This window comes from Leucoraja erinacea, chromosome 28, assembly GCF_028641065.1.
Source record: "Leucoraja erinacea ecotype New England chromosome 28, Leri_hhj_1, whole genome shotgun sequence".
NCBI classification, from domain to species: Eukaryota; Metazoa; Chordata; class Chondrichthyes; order Rajiformes; family Rajidae; genus Leucoraja; species Leucoraja erinaceus.
In genome coordinates, this window is record NC_073404.1 from 32,086,654 (window position 1) to 32,100,242 (window position 13,589).

Below are 13,589 nucleotides of genomic sequence, written 5' to 3' on the forward strand. Positions count from 1 at the left end.
CGGTAGTCATTCAGGCAGGCTGGGGAGGCATTTTTTGGTACCGGTACAATGATGGATTTTTTGAAGCAGGCAGGGACCACGGACTTGTCCAGGGAGAGGTTGAATATTGTAGTGAGCACCGGAGCTAGCTGCGTAGCACAGGACTTGAGTACTCGCCCCAAGATGCCATCGGGGCCTGCAGCTTTTCTTGTGTTCACCCGTGTCAGTGCCCTCCTCACGCCGTGCTCGGACAGCGAGAATGTGTGCATATTCCTCCCTTCAGCTTCGGTAGGCAGCCAGCTGTCGGTATTGTCGATAGTCGGCAGACCTGGAGTGGTGTTGCCCCTCTCGAAACGAGCGTAGAAGGAGTTCAGGTCGTCAGCTAGGGAGGTGCCGGCACATGCGGGTGAGGGAGCGGTGCTTCGGTAGTTGGTTACAATCCGTAGCCCCTGCCACAGGCTTCTGGTGTCCTGCTGCTCCATCTGTAACTCCATCTTGTCCCTGTACCTTCTCTTTGCGTCCTTCACCGCCCTTCACATTCGGTAGGACTCTGCCTTGTAGACGTCCATGTTTCCTGATGCCAAGCCCGAGTTGTAGGCAGCGGTACGAGCATTCAAGGCCACACGAACAGATCTGTCTACCCAGATCTGTCCATCTCTATACTGCAATATCTATTTAATACAACATAGCAGATATTAAAATCAGATTCATAATTTTGCAGTCAATTTGTTATTGCAAGATTCAACACAGAAATGCACCCTTCAGCCCACCGAGTTTGCATCAATCACTGATTTACACTAAAACCAGATAGATTGTTTCACTGTTAATTTGTGTTCAATTTAGTTAACTTGTTAATTAATTTGGATCATCAGAGTACTTGTCATGGGGTTAGGTAACATTTGTTTGATCCTTTACTTTGATCAAATGTTCGGCTATTATAATCTTGTTGCCATGGAGAACATTGGATTAATGTTTCTGCAGGGTGAGAATTGAACTTCCTTAATGGATGTATTTCTGATGTAGCTGGACGATGGCCCCATCAGTGGTGGCACATTGACTTATTCTAACTTGTCGTTTTTGTTTCTCTCTAGCGTGTTCCTGCTGCAACAATACGCCTCATTATTCTGGAAAACATTATTTTAAGCCCAGCCCATGATATTTACCTATTGGTGGGAGCTTTTATTCACTACAGAGTTACTAAAATAGTAAATGGGATAATGACAGGTAAATTACTATTAAATGACCAAGTTGAAAACTGCCAATAATGAGTTTGTTGAATTTGCATGTAATGTAATATGTTCTTTCTGATTAGCATGAAAACAAAATAGATTAGAACAAACGATTTCTTCAGTGTCCTGCTATGAAACCCAGCTCTATTTTAGGATTGTTTGACATAGAATTACTTAAAATGTTGTCAGATAGAGTGTCAATAGATACTGTAACAGTTGAGCTATTAAAGAAACATATTCCAATTAAATCACAATCACAATAATACTTTATTAGCCAAGTATGTTTTGCAACATAGGAGGAATTTAATTTGCCAAGTCAGTCATACAAATAAAAAGCAACAAAACATACAAAATACATTTAACATAAACATCCACACAGTGACTCCTCCACATTCCTCACTGTGATGGAAGGCGCAAAAAATTTCAATCTCCTCCCTTCCTTTCTCTCCCGCAGTCAGGGGCCTCAAGCCTTCTGTTGACGAGACGATCTTAACTCCCGTAGCCCACGGCATTTAGGCCGTTCACATCGGGGCGATCAGCTCCTGCATTGGGGGGATGTCGGCTCCCCCGCACCGGGCGATCGAACCCCACGTCGGGGTTGGTCGAACCTTCTGCGTTGTTGGAGCTCCCGACTAGCCTCTCCCAAGAGGCTAATGCATCTTAATGTGTATTTAGCAATGAATTGAGATCATGAACAAAGTGCATGTTTCTTTAATGTTATGATAATATGTCATAAAAACTATCCTTTATACAGAAACGGTAATATTTCATATATTCCCCACCACCTGAACTTTAAATGCAATACAGAAACGTAGGACAAGGCTTTCAACAATGTTCATCTTTAGAACAATGTTAATTTACATGAGGGGAATGCTGCAAGAAAATAAGCTGTCATGTAAAGTCAATGATTTAAAGAACCCCCAGCTGGCTTACATTTGAGCTTTGGCAGTACATGTCATGGGAGGTCTGGATACAGGCTTCATATGTAGTGCATTTCACAGCATACACTGCTCGCATATTACTTTTAGCACCATGATACCACTACCTCACATTTTACCTCATCATCTTTAGCTATGGTTATTTGTTTTATAAGTTAATACTAACAAAAGAATTGGAGAGGGTAAAGGAACAAAATAACTTAATATAGGTGGCCTTGTATTTTTTTCAATGTCATTTAATGCATTAATTGAGAAGAAATGCCTCGCAGGACTTTTAGAAACAGATAGTCTTCCTATGAGTGGATTAAATTTGGTGTAGCTTCACAGTTGTAAAATCAATGATCGGTTGGCTCGACAATCATTAAGATTCAAGTTTCAAGAGATTAAAGAGAGTTTATTGTCATGTGTCCCAGATAGGACAATGTAATTCTTACTTTGCTTCAGCACAACAGAATATAGTAGGCATTCCTCTTAACAATTTGCTTCCTTGTCAGTTCTCAACATCTTCACATCTACAGAATAATGCCTGCCAATTATCTCAATTCCATTCTGACAACTGGGACACATTCTGTCACTAGTGTAGGAAGGAACTGCAGATGATAGTTTACACTGAAGATAGACACAAAATGCTGGAGTAACTCAATGGGTCATAGAAACATAGAAAATAGGTGCAGGAGTAGGCCATTCGGCCCTTTGAGCCTGCACCGCCATTCAATATGATCATAGCTGATCATCCAACAGTATCCTGTACCTGCCTTTTCTCCATACCCCCTGATCCCTTTAGCCACAAGGGCCCCATCTAACTCCCTCTTAAATATAGCCAATGAACTGGCCTCAACTACCTTCTGTGGCAGAAAATTCCAGAGATTTACCACTCTCTGTGTGAAAAATGTTTTCCTCATCTCGGTCCTAAAGGATTTCCCCCTTATCTTTAAACTGTGACCCCTTGTTCTGGACTTCCCCAACATCGGGAACAATCTTCCTGCGTCTAGCCTGTCTAACCCCTTAAGAATTTTGTAAGTTTCTATAAGATTCCCCCTCAATCTTCTAAATTCTCTTAGCGTGTACAAGCCAAGTCTATCCAGTCTTTCTTCATATGAAAGTCCTGACATCCCAGGGATCAGTCTGGTGAACCTTCTCTGTACTACCTCTATGGCAAGAATGTCTTTCCTCAGATTAGGAGACTAAAACTGTACGCAATACTCCAGGTGTGGTCTCACCAAGACCCTGTACAACTGCAGTAGAACCTCCCTATTCTTATACTCAAATCCTTTTGTTATGAATGCTCACATACCATTCACCTTCTTCACTGCCTGCTGCACCTGCATGCCTACTTTTAATGACTGGAGTACCATGACACCCAGGTCTCGTTGCATCTCCCCCTTTCCTAATCGGCCACCATTCAGATAATAGTCTACTTTCCTGTTTTTGCCACCAAAGTGGATAACCTCACATTTATCCACATTATACTGCATCTGCCATGCATTTGCCCACTCACCCAGCCTGTCCACCTTGCAGCCTCCTAGCATCCTCCACACAGCTAACACTGCCCCCCAGCTTCGTGTCATCCGCAAACTTGGAGATGTTGCATTCAATTCCCTCGTGCAAATCATTGATATATATCGTAAATAGCTGGGGTCCCAGCACTGAGCCTTGCGGTACCCCACTAGTCAGGTCAGGGTCCACAGGGTCAGGCAGCATCTCTGGAGAAAAAGAATAGGTGACGTTTCGGGTCGAGACCCTTCTTCAGACCATTCTGTCACTTGTTGAGGATGAGCAGCCATGCCGACAGCACAGGAGTAGGCTGCTGGCCCATTGGGTCCATTCTGACTCTATCCACCTAATCCTATTCCTTTTTAACACTGTTTACACTTTACTCTGTTACTTCTTTTCAAATATTTGTCCATTTCCTTTGAAACATCACATTTAAATATTTCTGCATAATACACCCTACAAGTAAATTGCAAATGATGATGTATATAAAATGCCCGTCCTAATAGAATGATATCATAGTGCACTTTTAATAATTGGCAGATTCAGATTTATTATTGGCATGTGTACTGAGGTATAGTGAAAAGCTTTGTTTTGAGTGCTATCCAGGCAGATCAGATATACTTGACATAGATACAATCAGTTCAAACTCTAGTAGAATAGATAGAACAAAGGGTAGTACAGAATATAGTTCTCGGCATTGTAGCACATTGTAGCGCATCAGTATCTTAGACAAAGTCCAATGTCCTCAATGGGGTAGAATTGAATTCAACAGTGCCCTAGCTTATGTGAGGACTGTCCAGAAGCCTGGTAACAGAGGGGAAGAAGCTGTTACTGAGTTTGGTAATGCATGCTTTCAAGCTTCTATTCATTATGCTAGGCGGGAGCAGGGAGAAGACGGAATGATTGGGGTGGGACAAGTCTGATTATGTCGGCTGCTTTTCCGAGGCAGCCTGGTCTACTATGGAGTCCATGGTGGGAGGTCCGGTCTGTGTGATGGACTGGGCTACATATATAACTCTCTGCCTGGCCAGAACTGTCCAGTTTTGTTGAAAGTAACTCATCTGTAAAATTCTCTCTCCACTGACACCGTCTGATCAACTGGGTATTTCCCACATCTCTGATCTATATTTCACGGCATTTTCTAGCTCCTTCTCACATCTTTCACCTCCCCATTAATCTATCAACCAGATACCTTCAACAATATATCTTTGCAGCAATGCAGGACCCACACTGTCAGAGATTTGTCCTTTCTCCTATCCATCTCTCCCCTTTCTCTCTGCAGATTAAACTAATGAGTTTTCTTATGACCTGAAATGTCAACTCTTTTTTCCCACCAATGGCACCTAACCTGCTGAGTATTTTTTTTAACATTTTCTGTTGTTATTTGTGAAGTATTTCACGGCATTTTCAAGTGATATAAACAGCGGACTAGGCGAGACTAGGCTTGTTAGGTTACCATGAAAAAGAAATTCAGCTGCTCACAATGTGTCCTTGGTGTATTACATCATTTCTAATCTCTGCACTCCACGTAGTTGTGCTGTCATTACTGAGCAAGAGTGATAAATCAATTGTCGTTTGATAAGTTATTATATATCTTCGTTCAATCTTGGAATTGAGGGTGACTTGCCTCAACTCCAGTTCTGTGCATTCACAGATGACTGATGAGGCTAATGTGGAACCCACATTCTCTTCCACAGATGCAGCAAGAGGTGCCTGACAGTTCAAGTGGCTGGCAAGTTTGAAGGCTGGGGCCTTTTCCGAAAAGCACAAAGCAAATGCTTTGGAAGCATTCTGTTGTTTATCAGCAACAGCATGTATTTCTGTAGCACCTTTAGTCGTAACATAGTCTGTCGCCAGGTGATGTAGGTTGTTGCCAGGTTAACATAGGTTGTTGCCAGGTGATGTAGGTTGTTGCCAGGTTAACATAGGTTGTTGCCAGGTGATGTAGGTTGTTGCCAGGTGATGTAGGCTGTTGCCAGGTGATGTAGGTTGTTGCCAGGTGATGTAGGCTGTTGCCAGGTGATGTAGGTTGTTGCCAGGTGATGTAGGCTGTCGCCAGGTGATGTAGGTTGTTGCCGTTGCTGACTTCGGTGTCTTATTCGCCGACAGTCGCCTAAAAAATCGCCTAAGTGGGACAGGCCGATTACAATTGCTGGCCTCTCTACCAATGGTCGAACAATTAAGATGCAAGTAGTTAGAAAAGGTTGCAAAGATAAGGATGGTGAAGCCAAGGATGTCTCTGATGAATATAATTAAAATGTGAAAATTCACATGCTGCATAACCAGGAGCCAGAGCAGTCAGCAAGCACAGAAAAAAACAACATGGTTATTGACTGGGAAAGCAGACCATTCAATGCGGAAGTAATGGGGGTCAACTTCAACAGAGGAAATTCAGCATGTCTCCATTGACTCTTACAAACCCATTACAAGAAAGATGTGGAAACTTTGGAGAGGGTGCAGAGGAGGTTTACCAGAATGCTGCATTCTGTAGTTTCATCTACAGGGAGAGGTTAGATAGACTTGGATTGTTTTCTCTGGGACGTCAGAGGTTGAAGGGAGACTTGATTTAAGTACATAAAATGATGAGAGGCATAGTTAGGGTAGACAGTCAGAACCTTTTATCCCAGGGTGGAAACGTCCAACACTTGAGAACATAGCTAAAAGGTGAAATGGGGGAACTTTAATAGGGATGTGCCAGACACGTTTGTTTACACAGTCAGTGGTGAGGGCCTGGAATGTGCAGCCGGACATGGTGGTGGAGGCAGGTACAATAGTGGCAATGAATAGATGAATATAGCTCATGTGCAGGCAGATGAGATCAGTGCAGCTAAGCATCAAGTACGGCACAAACATTGTAGGCCGAAGGGCCTGTTCCTGAGCTGTACTGTTCTATGTTAAGTTCGAGTTTAATTGTGTTTAGTTTAACTAAGCTATGTTCAACTCGCCTATTTTCTACTAAGTACAAATAAATCTCTGTTCCATCTGGAATTAATATTTAGATCCTTGGATGGCAGGAAGGTTTAGTTTAGAGATACAATGTGGAAACAGGCCCTGCGTCCCACTGTGTCTGCACCGACATGCGATTCCTGCACATTAATATTATCTTACACACAATAGGGACGATTTACAATTATGCAAACCTGTACATCTTTGGAGTGTGGGAGGAAACCAGAGTTCCCTGAGAAAACCCATGCAGGTCACGGAGAGAACGTACAAACTCCATACAGACACCACCCATACTCAGGATTAAATCTCGGTCTCTGGCATGCGAGGCAGCAACTTTACCGCCGCGCCACCGTGCCGAGATGAGATGAGCTAAAAGATGATGTTGCATGGGAAAGTACCACGAAGGGAGCGATTGATGGAACTGGATGTGGACCTCAGAATTGCAAATTGAATAGTCCCTTTGGAATGCTAGGATGGGATGGGATGATTTGTCTGGTTGTGGAATCCTGTGGAAGGAAGGTGGTGGAAATAGTGATAGGTTATTATTAAGTGCAACGGTATTGGTTTATGATTGTCACGTGTGCCGAGATACAGTGAAAATCTCTGTTTTGCGTGCTATCCAGGCAGGTGATATGTTTGAGTTCCTGATTTAGTGCAATATAGAAAATAAATAGAGGGCAGAATAGAGTCAATAGCTAAAGGAAAAGTACAGTGAAACAATGTGCAAAAGTCACAATGAGATAGATTGGAAAACGGAGAATTCATCCCTAGCGTACCAGAGGAGAGGGCAAGAAGCTGCCCTTAATCTGGTGGTACCTGCTATCAAGCTTTTGTCTCAATTGCTCAAGCAGATATAAAAAATGGCCATGGAAATGCTGGCTTGCCATTAGAAGCCCGAGATGTACATTTAATCTCTGCCAGGAAGGGAACACGGTGCACATATGAGGCTTGGGCAACATTAAACATGGTTGATTCTCTTCATAGAGCATCCTATAATGCAAATGGATCACCAAATATAGGTGCAGCCCTCAATAGTTTCCCAGGGTAACTAAAGGTAGGTAGAGGATAATTTCAGCATGACACACATCCTGGCAATAATTCGTCGAAAATGGTGAATGTTCATTTATTGCAAATAATTTCATAGAATTAATAGGGCACCAAGTTCAAATGTAAGTATTAATATTTCTGCATTGAGACATTTTTTGTCTCGTTTTCATGAATTACCCCACATTCCAACTTGCCTGTGTATAATGTCTTTACTCTTGCAGAGGTTAACATGCCATCTGAACAGTATAGATTGGAGTTACACAGCGATAAGATGCGCTCTGATGGAGAGGGAAATGCAACTGTTGCTAAACTGGATTCTGACTCCTCCATTGTCACAGCAGTACACACAGGACGGGCCAACTTAGTTCTGACCTACAAGAGTATCCTTTCCCCATAAACATACTGTCCATGATAGTAATCTGCAGATCATTTTGTTCCAATGGTGTTTCATCTTATTCAATAGGCACTATCCTAATATTACATTTTATTATTGCAAATTGTAAGGTTGAAAATAGATAGCTATGTTTAATCTCTAATTCCATCATTAACAATATAAGGATCCCGTAAACCATATCTGCCCCACCAGTTAGGCAGGTGTAAAGAAATTAAAGCTTTATGGTTTATTCCAGATGTGCTCACAAGGAAATCCTGTACTGTTGTCGCAAGATGAACATTTAATTTTTATTTCTGTATTATGCCAACTTTGCATTATGTTGCTGAATTGGTCGTAATGCGATTTTGATTTGGAACTAGAGAATCACTTACATTTACTTTGGAAATTGACAAGCGGAAACAAAATTGTCTTGGATTGGTATTGGGGGAAGCTGTTTCTATGTAACCACCCTGTAGTAATCAGACACCATTGTGCTGTGTAGTGCTGGCTCGAAGGGCCGAATGGCCTACTCCTGCACCTATTGTCTATTGTCTAATACAACCTGTCAGTTTCACCATGGGTGTTTATTGAATATGACAGGCAATTGCTTCAATTGATATTTAAACTATTAAATAATAAGCATACAGTTTTAGTATTTTTGGCTTGCAGCAACAGAAATAAACTTATTGCTCTTGAAAATAAGTTGATTTTTGAAAATACTGCAGCAATACTGCACTGATCTAGAAGAATACAATGCTCGGGATTTACAGTGACTTGGTTATTTGGATTCAGAACTCGCTTATACGATATGATAAAACTTTATTCATCCCCAGAGGGAAATTGATCAGAGGTTTGTGGTGGCACAAAGATATTCAGGCTGGAGGTCTGTGACCAGAGGAATTCCGCAGGAATCTGTGCTTGCACCTCTGCTGTTTGTGATAACTTGGATGTAAATGTAGATGGGTTGGTGACTAAGTTTGTTGACGACATTTAAGGAAATTGGAGGAGTTGCAGACAGTGAGGAGGACTGTCAGAACACAGCGGTATACAGATCAGCTGCAGAAATGGGCGGAACAATGGCAGATGGGGTTTAACCCTCATTAGCAAGTGTGAGGTGTTGCACTTTGGAAGGTTGAATATAAGGAGAGAGTATCCAGTTATGGAACGACCCTTAACAGCATTTGATTTGCAGAGGAATCTTAGAGCCTAAGTTCATGGCTCACTGAAGGTGGCAACATAAATAGATAGGGTGGTTAAGAAGGCGTATGGTATGCTTGCCTTCATTGCTGGGGGCATTGAGTACAAGAATCAGGAAGTCATAATGCTGTTCTATAAGACTTTGTTTAGGCCACATTAGGAGCATTTTGTGCCGTTCTGTTTGTTCGCCCCATTTCAGGAAGGATGTGGAGTCTTTGGAGAGGGTGTAGAGGAGGTTAACCAGAATGCTGTTGGGATTGGAATGTTTCAGCTGCAACTGCAAGGAGAGGTTGCATAGACAGATTGTTTTCTCTGAAACGTCAGAGGTTGAGGGGAGATATAAAAAGTAGTTATATAAAATTATAAGAGGCATAGACAAGGTAGACAGCCAGAACCATTTCCCCAGGGTGGAAATGTCCAACAATGGAGGGTATAGCTATAAGGTGAGATGGAGAGTGTTTAATGGAGATGTATGGGACACACAGAGTTGTGAGGGCCTGGGACGCATTGCCAAGGGTGATGGTGGAGGCAGATACGATAGTGGTTTTTAAAAGGCTTTTAGATAAGCACATGGAAGTTCAGGAAATGGAGTATGAATCATGTACAGGCAGATGAGAGCAGTCTAACTTGGCATCATGATTGGTTCAAACATTGGGCCGAAGGCCCATCCTGTGCTGTACTCTTCAATGTTCTATATATAAATAATTTGATATTATGAGTCTCAAACTCTCTAGCCCCTAACCCTCTACTGGGTTTTTAATGGTAGTGGGTATGATATTAAAAATATTTTCTATTTCTTAATGGAGTATTGTATGTTGGAAGACATCTATATAATTAAAAGTCTCATTTTGACCACTTCCTGTTTGCACTTCATATTGATTTTAGAAAAAACGCTACCACTTCTGGCAGTGATTTTTGGTCATCTTACTCGGAGCTCCCTTCCGCTGCGCAGGACAAGAGGATTTTTCCCATCGATGAAAAATAAAAGACTTATTAATGTTTTAAAAATGTTGAGATTCTCTCTCCTGTCAATCACGCCATGAAGGCCACACCTTGTGATTGTGTTTATAATTTGTTTGGTTGTTTTGTTGTTCCGCGAGCATTGCCACTTTCATTTCACTGCACATCTCGTATGTGTATGTGACAAATAAACTTGACTTGACTTGACTTGACCTCTTCCAGTGGGAGGGGAGGGGAGGGGCTATAAAACCCGGAAGTGTGGGTGTGGCTCAGTCTCTGCAACATGGGGGAGGAGAAGTCACCTTTGTGGCCTTGCCCCCAGCTTGAAATGGTAGGAAACTGCATTTGAATTTGGTGGCCTGCACTCTGCTTGAAATGGAATTTCAAAGAATGGCCTTGAGTCAACTGCCAGCCCTGAGTGAGTGAGCTGCCAGCACACCAGGCTTGAGCTGCCAGCCCAAGAATCCATTCGGCCCACAATGTCCATACTAGCCCTCTGGAAACCAGTCCCTTCAGCCCACAACACCCATACTAGCGCTCCAGGATGTCCCCCCCCACCCCACAGACCACCAATATTGGAATTGGTGGAGAGGTGGAATATTGCGTTGGGGGACCAGCCCTCCCGTGTGAACATGGGACTCAACAGGTCCCCCTTAGTCTAGTTAGACATAGAACCTGCAATAATTCACGAATAACTACTAATTATTTATACATCTGCAATTATTTAAATATTGTGATGACTTTAACTAAAATGTAGACATTCATATGCAAGCACTTTCTCATTTACCTAACAGTACAATATTTGTTGTGGAAGTTGGCTTTCTAGGTTAGTATCATATTATTTTGGCTATTATGTAGGCAGAATGTTCAATTAACTGAGAGATAAAGTGTTAAATTGCTTCATTAAAAATTGATTAAACTAAAGCATTATCCATATTAAATGTGTTTAGATTTGCTTAAATTAGGTCTACTTTATTGTGTCTAATTCTGCAGTAATACTCTTCCCTGTCTTTCCACTTTCCAAGAGGTAAATTCCCTTGCATAATAATCATATAGGAGATTATTGCCATGTAATGTGGACAGATGGAAGTCGATCTGTGTGACAGTTTGTGGGGTACTCTTTCAAGACCTGCTGCTCCACAGTGGAGCTTAACAGCTTCAGATCAAGCATCAGTGTCCAATAAGTGTTAGAGTGGAAAGATTCCAAAAGTAAATTCAGACCTGAACTGTTATTGAGCCGGCCTGTGCCGAGGGCACATGGACCCCAATTTGTCCATTACTAGAAAATATAAAGCTGTCCACAGTAATCTTCAAACTAGTTACTTTTTGTTTTCTTTGTTTTGAAAGAAGCATTCACATAATATCACCTAAATTGGTTAAATATGGAAATATTTGGTCTCAAGACTAATTACACAGCCTCTCTGCCAGGTATGAACCATTTAAAGTGCTCTGAAGATAGGATGTCTGAACTTTTTATAATAATTATTTATTTTTCCCAAACTGCTCACATCAATAATAAGAAAGCAAAACAAATATAGAGAGATCAGTCTGAAGAAGGGTTTCGGCCCAAAACGTTACTTATTTCCTTCGCTCCATAGATGCTGCTGCACCCGCTGAGTTTCTCCAGCATTTTTGTGCACCCAAAACAAATATAGAGCTGTTTAATTTTTCTATTTGGCCTTGTGTACAACCAAGAATTTCCCACTTAAATATCACTTGAAATGCTTTTATCTTAATGGACAATTATTCTGGAGATTTATTTTACAGTGGATGCTTGAAATTTTGTTAACATTGGTCCTTTGGTTCATCCAGGCTTTTTCATCTTGCCTGGAGAAAGATGGGTGCTGGAAGTAGAACGAAAGTATGAATTTACAGTGGAAATCTATGACAAAAGGAGTAATAAAGTTTATTTATCTGATGTAAGTTATTTCATAACTCATTTGTGTCACTTTTGGAACTTTTTTCTGTGTTTATGTTCTTGAGAATAAAATTGAAATACTTATCGTTTTCAAATTTTAGGCGATACTGCACTTTCTCATTTATAAATTAACAGCATATGAAGGAACACCAAGATTTATTTGCAGAGAAGCCCCTCTCGCCTACCATGTCTTTGCACGCATTAAGCAGTTTTAAACAATTGCAACTTCCATCCTTTAAAGGATTTCAACATTAATATGTAGAAAAATAATCACGAAACAGGGAAGAAAATAATGATTGACAATAGGTGCAGGAAGCAATCCATGCTGACTCAGACTGATCCTGTTATTGCTATCCAAATGTGCAGCTATTTCACCTTTTATAATTGACTCTAGCATCTTCCCCACCACCGATGTCAGGTTAACTGGTCTATAATTCCCTGTTTTCTCTCTTCCGCCTTTCTTAAAAAGTGGGATAATAATAGCTACCCTTCAATCCACAGGAACTGATCCAGAGTCCATAGGACATTGGAAAATTATCACCAATGCATCCACGATTTCTAGAACCACTTCCTTAAGTACCCTGGGATGCAGACCCAGGCCCTGGGGATTTATCAGCCTTCAGTCCCATCAGTCTACCCAACACCATTTCCTGCCTAATATGGATTTCCTTTAGTTCCACCGTCACTCACCCCAGATCCTCTGGCCACCACTATATCAGGAAGATTGTTTGTGTCCTCCTTAGTGAAGACGGATCCAAAGTACCTGTTCAGATGTTTCTACAACTTGATTGGAGTCCACCAGTGGTAAATTAAATTGATTGGACATGATTTGGAAAGGCACACACCTGTCTATATAAGGTCCCACAGTTGACAGTGCATGTCAGAGCAAAAACCAAGCCATGAAGACGAAGGAATTGTCCGTAGACCTCAGAGACAGGATTGTATCGAGACACAGATCTGGGAAAGAATTTCTGCAGAATTGCAGGTCCCGAAGAGCACAGTAGCCTCCGTCATTCTTAAATGGAAGAACTTTGGAACCACCAGGACTCTTCATAGAGCTAGCCGCCCGGCCAAACTCAGCAATCGGGGGAGAAGGGCCTTGGTCAGGAAGGTGACCAAGAACCCAATGGTTACTCTGACAGAGCTCCAGCGCTCCTCTGTGGAGATGGGAGAACCTTCCAGAAGGACAACTATATCTGCAGCACTCCACCAATCAGGTCTTTATGGTAGAGTGGCCAGACCGAAGCCACTCCGCAGTAAAAGGCACATGACAGCCTGCTTGGAGTTTTCCAAAAGGCATGAGAAACAAGATTCTCTGGTCTGATGAAACCAAGATTGAATTCTTTGGCCTGAATGCCAAACATCACGTCTAGAGGAAACCAGGCACTGCTCATCACCTGGCCAATACCATACCAACAGTGAAGCATGGTGGTGGCAGTATCATGCTGTGGGGATGTTTTTCAGTGGCAGGAACTGGGAGACTAGTCAGGATCAAGGGAAAGATGAAC

General features: G+C 42.0%; 1 protein-coding gene across 1 annotated transcript in view; it reads left to right on the forward strand.

The window, feature by feature from the left end:
• The window catches only part of LOC129710483 (nuclear pore membrane glycoprotein 210-like), a 113,304-nt gene that overhangs the window by 27,562 nt on the left and 72,153 nt on the right, over positions 1 to 13,589 (forward strand). Inside the window, exons 6-9 of the mRNA XM_055657437.1 lie at positions 1,071 to 1,203; positions 7,855 to 8,013; positions 10,921 to 10,989; positions 11,976 to 12,082. Of these exons, the coding sequence (XP_055513412.1) occupies positions 1,071 to 1,203; positions 7,855 to 8,013; positions 10,921 to 10,989; positions 11,976 to 12,082 (468 nt within the window). The remainder of the gene's footprint in view (positions 1 to 1,070; positions 1,204 to 7,854; positions 8,014 to 10,920; positions 10,990 to 11,975; positions 12,083 to 13,589) is intronic.